General features: G+C 42.5%; 1 protein-coding gene across 1 annotated transcript in view; it reads right to left on the bottom strand.

Annotated features, from left to right (window-relative positions):
* LOC145413275 (cell adhesion molecule Dscam2-like) overlaps positions 1–10,287 on the bottom strand; it is a 700,221-nt gene that overhangs the window by 206,290 nt on the left and 483,644 nt on the right. Inside the window, exon 10 of the mRNA XM_080283003.1 lies at positions 3,477–3,621. Within this exon, the coding sequence (XP_080139129.1) occupies positions 3,477–3,621 (145 nt within the window). The remainder of the gene's footprint in view (positions 1–3,476; positions 3,622–10,287) is intronic.

Here is a 10,287-nt window from a genome sequence, read left to right as displayed (position 1 = left end):
AGGTAAGGCTGAAGAGAGTTAAAGGATAAGAGAGATAAAGAGAGGTAAGGCTGAAGAGCATTGAAGGGAAGGATGTCAGACAGAAAAGGTAAGATGGAGAGGAAATTACGTGAAGGGGAGGAGAAAGAGAAGGAGATGGGGTAGCAGCAGGGGAGCAGGGTAGTAGGGGGAAGGGGGAAGGAATCGGGGGGAAAAGGAAGACTTTGTAGGGAAGGGAAGGGAAAGAGGAGGAAGGGCTCTGGCAGGGGAGAGAGAAGTGGCGGAATGGGGAAGGGGGAAATGAAAGGAAGATGTGGAGGAAGGGAAGGTAAGGAAGGGAGGAAGGGGATGGAGGGAAAGGAGGGGAAGAAGGGAATTAAAGAGGGGGAAAAGAGGAAGGAAGGGAGGGAAGGGGGAAATGAAAGGGCAGGGTCTGGCTATGGATGGAGTGAAACGGAGCGGAATGGAGAAAGAGGAAGGATGGAAGGGGAGAGGACGGGAGGAAGTGGAAGGACTGAAGGGAAGAAGATGGGAAGAGGGGTGGGGAAGGGGAGAGTGGAAGGGGATGAGGAATGGGAAGGGGAAGAGGAAGGGGAAGGGGAAGGGGAAGAGGAAGGGGAAGGGGAAGAGGAAGGGGAGAGTGGAAGGGGATGAGGAAGGGGAAGACGAAGAGGAAGGGGAAGGGGAAGGGGAAGAGGAAGGGGAAGAGGAAGGGGAAGGGGAAGAGGAAGGGGAAGGGGAAGGGGGGTCTGGCAGGGTTTTTACCAGCCATAAACTCTGCTGATGACGGAAGCTCTCCCTGTACAGCGAAAAATCCCTCTTGGCTAAATTAAAGGCCTCTCTCTCTCTCTCTCTCTCTCTCTCTCTTCTTTTCTCACTTTTTCCTCCCCACCTGCTCTTTTTCTTCTTCCTCGCCTTTTACTCTACTCTTGCCCTTTGTCTTCTTAGCTTTTCCTCTTCCTCGCCCTTTTCTTTCCCCCTGTTTGTACTTCTCCCTTACCTTTGTTTTTCCCCTTCCTTTGCCATCTTCTTCCTTCCCATTGCCTTTTTCTTCCTCTTTGTTCTTTTTTCCTCCTTGCCCATTTTACTTCATCACTGCCCTTTTTCTTCCTCCGTCACCTTAATTTCTTCGTTTTCCATTCCCTTTCCTCTTGCCCTTTTTCCATTCTTTTGCCATTTTCCTTATCCATTCCCTGATCAGTTCTTTCCCTCTGCTATCTCCCTTTCCCATTTTTCATTTCTCTACCTCCCCTTCTTCTCTCCGTTTCCTCTGCCTCCCCTCTCCCTCCTCTCCTCCCTCTCTTCTCTTTATGTCCGTCACTCCTCTCTTCTCTCCCCTCTTCTTTCCGTTTCTTCTCTCTCCTCTCCTCGCAGTTATGTTTTCTCCCCTCTTCTCCATCTCTCATATCTCGACCTCTACCATCTCCGTTTACCTCTCCTCTCTGTTTCCTCTTTCCTCTCACTTTCTCTCCTCCCCCCTTTCCTCCGTTTGCCCTCACCTCTCCGTCTCCTTCCTCCTCTCAGTCTCTTCTCCTCTCTTCCATCTCTCCTCTCCTTCCTCCCCTCTCCTCTCAGTCTCTTCTCCTCTTTTCCATCTCTCCTTCCTCCCCTCTCCTCTCAGTGTCGTCTCCTCTCTTCCATCTCTCCTCTCCTTCCTCCCCACTCCTCTCAGTCTCTCCTCTCTTCCATCTCTCCTCTCTTTCCTCCCCTCTCCTCTCGGTCTCTTCTCCTCTCTTCCATCTCTCCTCTCCTTCCTCTCCTCTCCTTTCAGTCTGTTCTCCTCTCTTCCATCTCGCCTCTCCATCCTCTCAGTCACTTCTTCTCCTCTCTTCCATCTCTCCTCTCCTCTCTCCCTTTCCTGCAATGCCTGTTCAGCTTATTTTTACCTACTTCTAGGAAAAAGGACGTGTGTGTGTGTGTGTGTGTGTGTGTGTGTGTGTGTGTGTGTGTGTGTGTGTGTAAGATTAGTACTGCCATTATTATTATTATTGGTTTTATTATCATTATTATTATTATTATTTTATCACTGTCATCATCATCATCATCATCATCATCATCATCACCACCACCACCACCACCACCACCACCATCATATTTTTCAACTCACGGAGAATCACTACATAAAGTTGCCTTTGAGAATAACTAATTTACTGAAGCCTTCATTCATCCCAGATCTGAAGGGATGACATTCCTCAAAGGCTTCACGTAACACAAAATGATGACGACTGAGGAAAATACAAAGTGATTTTTACGAGATTCTTCTGTATGTGTTGCGAGATGTTTTGTGTTGCGTAGTGTTGCAATCGCGTGTGTGTCTGATGTCTGTGAGTGCGTTTTGAGTGTGTTTGAAGAGTTGCGTTTGTGTGTGTGTGTGGGTGTGAAACAAGCCTATTTAATCTTTCCACTCCAATGATGCATATTTTTATTGTGTCAAACTATGGGCGTACACTTGGCTATCTCATCATTCCTTCTGCGTACAACATACCTTCACACATCACCACTTCGGCGCTAATACCCACCACCAATGCTAAATACACACACGATCTACCTCTTTCATGACTGGTGCATTGGTACTGTGCAGATGTATTTATTTATTTATTTACTAATTTATTTTACCTGTTGGTGGATGCTATGGGAGATCAATATAGTCTTTTTTTACGAAATTAAATTGATTACACCGCTTCTGTTATTGAACTAGCGTCCTTTTGGAGAGCAGACTTCATTTCTAACCACTTGACCATGCATCTCTGAGCCGTGTGTGTGTGTGTGTGTGTGTGTGTGTGTGTGTGTGTGTGTGTGTGTGTGTGTGTGTGTGTGTGTGTGTGTGTGTGTGTGTGTGTGTGTGTGTGTGCCATTAATTAGAGCGACATGTCAGAGCTTCAGCCATGCAACTTGGGCTTGTTGAGGCTGGATATATGTGTGTGTGTGTGTGTGTGTGTGTGTGTGTGTGTGTGTGTGTGTGTGTGTGTGTGTGTGTGTGTGTGTGTGTGTGTGTGTGTGTGTTTCTCATGTGTTGCACAATCGATCTCTGTTACACTATCTGCTGCAGTACGTACCTTCTACCCCTTCTCTATCTATCTATCTATCTATTTGCACCCAGCATTGTACATGTAATTAATAATGGAAGAATAAAACAGCTGCTCATTCAGTACATTCGTAACACAATAACAGCTTATGTCACGTTTTTCTATTTCTGAAGGGCACTGAAATGGAACTCTTATTTAATCTGATTACTTAGGTCTCCCTTGTCACTCCAATGAAAACGGGAGACATGAGTGTTTCTTTTCTTCAGTCTATTTGTCCGTCTATCTATCTATCAACCTCCCTACCTAGTTCTCTATCTATGTATCTATCTGTCTACCTCTTCCAGCTGCTTACTTACCTACCTGCCTACCTACCTATCTATATAATTGTCAGTGGGAGGGACGCGTGTTCGAATCCACGGCCTTGTAATTTTTCTTTTTCTTTCTTTCTTTTCTTTTCTTTTTTTTACTCACCGTTCATTCTGAGGAAGTGGGAAGCCGTCGAGTGCCCAGGAGATGGTGGGTGTAGGTGTACCGGAGGCGATACACTTGAGGGATACACTGGGTCCGGGGCTTAGCTTCTGGCTGATGAACTTGTACTCTAGCTCTGGCGGCGAGGCTGTAGGGGGCAGATGAGATACATATTAAGACGTGGAAATGAAAATAATGTTTGAAGGGGAGGAGAGGGAGAGACAGACACAAGAGAAAGTATTGACATAAACGTATTTCATCTATCTACCTATGTCTATCTATCTATTTAGAGATTTAATGTTTGCGTAAATGAAGAGGCGAAGAGAGCGAGTGGATATTAATGTCCGTGTAAATGAGAGAGAGAGAGAGAGAGAGAGAGAGAGAGAGAGAGAGAGAGAGAGAGAGAGAGAGAGAGAGAGATTATTGTTTGTGAAAATGGTATGGCGAGGCTGTTATTGTTATTGTTGTTTTTGCTCTTCTGTCTTAGCCACTGGTTGCTGTTATGGTGCTTTTGTTGTCTATTTTTGTTTTTGTTGTTACTGGTGCTGTTATTGATGTCACTCTAGTTGTTTTTGTTTGGCACTGTTGTTTTGTTGTTATTGTTATCTATACCTCGGTAATTGTCTATCTATCTATCTATCTATCTATCTATCTGTAGTTATATTTCCATATATTACTGGTGTTGGATTTGTTTTTATTGCTGTTCTTGTGATCCCCCTGAACTGTGTGAACCATCAGTGAATTACCTGTTTCACCTTAGGACTAATTGGTCAACAGAGAGCTTAATTGGTTATTGGCTCCTAAGGTTAATATCCCGTTCAATACCACTAAATCGCCACTAATAGCCTTTACAGAGATGCAGTGGACGGGGGAAGGAGAGGCAGACTGAGAACGAGATGGAATCGGAATGAAAACTGGAACTGAGGCAATTTATTACATTAAACTGCTTATTCTTTATATATAATCACTATGTTGATAATGCTACTAAAATGTCTCATTAGATTCTGTGCAAAATCAAATAACCAGATATAATTACAAAAAACAAATCGCGCCTTAATCCTTCTTACACGCTGTTTAATCTTCTTACAAACTGCTTAATCCTTTATACATACTGCTTAATCCTTCCTACATACAGCTAAATTCTTCTTACATACTGCTTAATCCTTCTTACCTACTGCTTAATCCTTCTTACATATTAAAACTAAAATACACAACGCATTATTGCTTAAAAAACTGAAAATCATTACAACAAAGGCAAACTTACCGTAATATTTTTTCATCATCTCCTAAAATGCCCTAAATTAGTAGTTTCTTTGACGGTGCTTAGAAGTATCCCACAACTTAAGAGTCCATAAAAATAAGCGTGATCCGCGGTGCAAGTGTGAAAAGAGTACATCACGGCAGATTAAACAAAGAACGTCATATTACTTAGGGGGTCAACTTCACGTTGTGGCATCGAAATATTCAGGAGGCTCTACTTCCCGGTTATACAAACATCCCTCAACTCCCTCCCCGTCCCTAGAAATGGGGATTAAGGACAACAGGAGAGCAGTTTCAGTCAGCAGTCCACCAAGGTCAGGTTTTAGATGAGACTGGGACCATAACAACAATAACAATCTCTTCAAGCATCTGCTTTTCTCGTGGATTCCATAAGGACGACAGTTCCAGCAAGATTTGTCAGGGAGACAAAGGAATTCCAAGTCTACACTCACTGACTAGATTTCGAACCTACATAGTTTACACAGAGTTTTCATAAAATAAAACAGCTCGAAATACATAACTGAACAAATACATGCAGTGTCATCATCATCATCAACATTATTATTATTATTATTATTATTATTATTATTATTATGTAAAAGGAGGTTCTTATGCTGAAAAGAAGAAGCGTCAGAGTCTAAATTCTGAAGGGTAAGAAATTTCTGGAGCTGCACTAACTCTTGTCCCACACACCACTTTAGCTCAGCACTTACCGACACACGATACACTTGTTTTGCAGCAGTTCCGGCGGGGGGAAAGGGTGAGGAAGGGGCTGGAAAACGCGGGCGATAGATAAACAGGCATAAATATCAGGTTTATCTAGTCGGATCATTTGCTGGCTCAAGGAGGGTACGGCGGGCCACACATGTAAACAAACCAGATAACGCTCGCTGAGGGGCGCCGTGCCAAGAGTCGTATTTACGCACACTCAGGGGCAACAGGAACCATTCATAAACTGTCTTAATCCTTCTTTGTTTTATTTTGACAAAAGTGAGGTTTCAGCTGGCGGCATCGAAAATGGCGGTGGAGCTGCCCGGTTATACAAACGTTTCTCTGTTCGGTCTCTAACCCCAACAGGAGGATGGTGGACTGAAGAGGGACCACATCGGTCTTGAAATCACTAAGTTCACCTATAAACACACCTGAGGATACATCTACTACTACTACTACTGTCCCCAGATGGTTTAAAGACCTTTCGATATATGGAGGAAAGATATGGCCTTGATTAAGCCCCTGACTACTAAAAGCATTTCCTTAAGCTGAACAGAATCGCCTGGAGGTAGGAAGAATTAAAGTTAGAAAACGTCACCGGACTGAAAGGATTAAGATCATATTTTCCCAGACAAGGGGTGGTATTTATAATCTCCTCAGCTTTATGAAGTATATAACACTGGTCGCATAATTTTACTCCTACAGGTCCCGAACACCTCATAATACAATTATACTGGATATTATAGTGATAAAATGCAGAAACAGAACTACCTCTACTGAAAGTTAACTGTTACTTTCTCTTATGAACAAGTTTTTTATTGTAAACTCTATGGGATCTTTTATATATACATAACCCCAGATCAAATATGAATATAATATACATACAGTACATATACTGTACACACACACACACACACACACATACATATATATATATATATATATATATATATATATATATATATATATATGTGTGTGTGTGTGTGTGTGTGTGTGTGTGTGTGTGTGTGTGTGTAATGTATATTATAATGATCTATACTTGACATCTGTAAAGGAGAGAACTGCTATGGAGTCGAATACAGTAAAAATGGGCTAAGGCTCTTTATACATACACCAGCAGGGGCAGACACTAGAGCGGCTTTCACGGGTATCGTAAAGCAGTGCCATTTTTCTCCGTGTATCTGGTAGCGGATCACGGCAAGGAGATACAGGGCCACGTTGGCATATTGGCAGCCGGTCCTTGCCTAACCAGCCGGAAGGACAGATTCGTAGGGGAAGAAGGGCGTGCGAGGGAGAGAAAAAAATGTGATAAAGGTGGGAGGAAGAGGGAATGAGGCAAGGGATGGGAGGAAACGTTGGTAAAGACAGAAGAAAGAGATCTTGGAGAGAGAGAGAGAGAGAGAGAGAGAGAGAGAGAGAAAAAAAAAATGATACTTTTCAAGCCTTTCAATATAATGACATTTTATAGTGATCCCATTACTACTACTACTACTACAACTACTACTACTACTATTACCAGACGATTTATTTAGCTTAGGATAGCCGCCTTGTGTTCTGGGGGACAATGAGGCTGCATCTAATCCCTCCATTACCTCTCTCTCTCTCTCTCTCTCTCTCTCTCTCTCTCTCTCCCAATAAGAGGTGTTAAAAAAAAAATTACGAGAGGTGGTAAGAATAGGATAAAAAAGGGAGGGAAGAGGAAATATACGAAAAACAGATGGAAGAAAAATAAGTCCCCCCAAAAAAATCGATGGGAGAGAAATTGGAAAAAAAAAAAAAGATGGGACAGAAATTGGCCAAAAAAAAAAAAAAAATAAGATGGGAAGGAAACAGGCAAAAAATGAAAAAAAAAATGATGGGTAAAAAACTTACGGGAGAAAAGATAAAAAATATAGGAAAGAAATCAGGCAGAAATAAGCAAAAAATATACATAAACAAAAATAGGGCAAAATAGGAAAAAATAAGCAAAAAATAAGACAAAGAAAAATAGTGCAAAATAAGAAAAAATAAGCAGGATAATTCGATGAAGAAAAGGCTAGAGAAAAACGCTGTAATAAAATAAAATCAACAGAAAAAGGCAGACACGAAAAAGATAAGTGGGTGGAATGAATATATATATATATATATATATATATATATATATAAGGAAGGAAAAACACTGGAACTGTCTCAAACTTTCCGGAAAATTATATTCGTGGAGATAGATAGATAGATAGAGAGAGAGAGAGAGAGAGAGAGAGTCACTTCAGTCCGACGGCGCAGTGTTGCATCCTCTTCACGCTATTTCCAGACGATTTTATTCAGCTTTGTATCGAACGGGAGAAATCACCATCTTCCCCAAGCCTGACGAATACATAGCGGAAAAGTCGAAACCATCTGAAACACGCACTGGCCGGGATGGGGTTTTCACTGTATTTCGTCAGTTGTAAATTATCTTCAGCCAGAACTGGGAAGATTTTATTCAGCTGAGAGAGGTCATCGGAGCCTGAATAAGAGGAGGAAAAATGACAAGAAAACCGAGAAAAATACTTTGACATGGATGAGAAGGAAATCAGGAAAGAAAAGAGGAAAATATAGGGGGAAATGGGGGAAAATAAAGGGGTAATGAAGCAGGAAAGGGAATAAAGGAGAAGGAAAATAAAAGGAAATAACGGAGAAGGAAAATAAAAGGGAATAAAGGAGGAGGAAAATAAAAGGGAATAAAGGAGGAGGAAATAAGTGGGAATAATCGAGGATAAATAAAATGGAATAAAGAAGGAGAAAAATAAAAGGGAATAAAGAAGGAGGAAAATGAAACGAACACGATTAAAAGAGGAAAAGGAACTAAAAGGAGTAAAATAAGAGAATAGGAGTAGGAAAATAAAAGAAAATGGAGGAAAATAAACGAAAAATTAGGAAAATAAAATATGAAGAAAATAAAACGAGGAAAATACAAAACAGAGGAAAATAGAAGGAAATAAGATGGAGAAAAGGAAATAAGAGGAAAAGGAAAAAAAATAAGGAAAATAAAATAAACCGTGTAGGAAAATAAAAGCAGTCAGGCAGGAAGACGAGAGATGTTAAGGAGAAAACAGGAAGATGGGAAGATAAGCAGGAGGAAAAGCAAGGAGGAAGAACGAGAGATATGGAAGAAGGAAGAGGAGGGGGAAGAGGAAGGAAATGAGGAAAGTGAGGAGAGTATCTGAAGTAAAGAAAGAAGGAAGAGGAAGAGAGTAGATATGAAAGAAGGATGAAGAAAGAGAGGAGATACAGCTGAAGGACAAGGAAGGAAAATAAGAGGAAGATGATGAGAGAGATGGGGGATGGAAGAGAAAAAGAAAGAGGAGGAGAGAAGGAGAGAGATGAGTGAAGAAAAAGGAAGAGAAGTGAGAGAAGGAAGATAAGAGGGAGAGGGAAAGGAGAATGAAAGGAGCAGGAAAGAATCAGGAAGTAATGAGGGAGGAAAGAGTGGAAGAAGATAGAGGAAAGGAGGAGGAGGAGGAGGAGGAGGAGGAGGAGGAGGAGGAGGAGGAAAGAATAAATACGTGAGCATGAGGAAGAGACACACTGCAAATTAAAATAGATATGGGAAGGGGAAGAGGAGTAGGAGGAGGGTGAGGGAAGGGAGAGGGGAGAGCAAGGGGGAGAGGAAAGCAGGGAAGGGAGAGACGGAAGAGCAAGGAAAGAACAGAAGAAATGGAAGGAATAGTACAATGGAATATATAAACACACACACACACACACACACACACACACATACAAATTTGGAGACTGGCTTGGACTGGATGGAACTGCCTTTGATCTGCAGTGGAGACTCAAGCTGATGATGATGATGATGATGATGATGATAATGATGATGATGGTAACGATGCTTGTGATGATGATGATGGTGATGGTAACGATGCTTGTGATGATGATGATGATGATGATGATGATCTGTCCTAGATAAGAGAAGCAAAGTGGGAAGACTCTCCTTATTGACCAGTCCCTCCAAAAGATGTGTGAGAGAGAGAGAGAGAGAGAGAGAGAGAGGATCAAGAAAAAGGAAAAATCGCAGTACGTGTCCAGGAAGGCATGGATATTTGGAAGGAGTTGGGGGCATTGGCGAAGTGTGATGGGCATACGGAAGGCATAGGATGTGTGTGTGTATAGAGAGAGAGAGAGAGAGAGAGAGAGAGAGAGAGAGAGAGAGAGAGAGAGAGAGTTTGTTTACCTTCACGATCCTAACGTCACACGCCCTCTCTCGGACCAATGACCAAGGACAGCCTGTATCTTTCTCTCTCTCTCTCTCTCTCTCTCTCTCTCTCTCTCTCCAGCTCAAAAACCTCTCCCCCTACTTCTCCCCCTATCCCCTCCCCTTCCCTTTATCTTCCTGTTCTTATATCCCTCACTACTTCCTCCTATCCTATCCTTGTCTTTAACTTATAATTTTGTTACATTATAACCTTCCCTATGACTAACAGCCATGAAAGGATCCACAGGTCTCCTACTATTTCCTTTCCTTTGTATTCTTTTCCTTTGTACTCCTCCCAAACTTCCTCATAGTCCCTCACTCCTCTCCCCTCCTTTTCAAACCTCCTAAGTTTTCCCCTCTACCTCCCCTCACATCTCCTGTTCCCCTCTCTGCTCCCCTCACATCCCCCTATCCCTCTCTTTTTCTCCCCACACTCCCCTCACACTCTTTCCCCACTCCTCTTCCCCTCCCTCTCTCTCCCCCTGTCCTTTGGGAACACTGATGTCCACACCCTCACGTCTGCTTTGCCAGCCAGGCGTGAGAGAGAGAGAGAGAGAGAGAGAGAGAGAGAGAGAGAGAGAGAGAGAGAGAGAGAGAGAGAGAGAGAGAGAGAGAGAGAGAAAGAGAGAG

Source organism: Coenobita brevimanus, chromosome 95 (assembly GCF_032717465.1).
Source record: "Coenobita brevimanus isolate Jiangsu-jjx chromosome 95, ASM3271746v2, whole genome shotgun sequence".
In the NCBI taxonomy this organism is placed as follows: Eukaryota; Metazoa; Arthropoda; class Malacostraca; order Decapoda; family Coenobitidae; genus Coenobita; species Coenobita brevimanus.
This window is presented reverse-complemented; position numbering and strand designations above follow the sequence as displayed.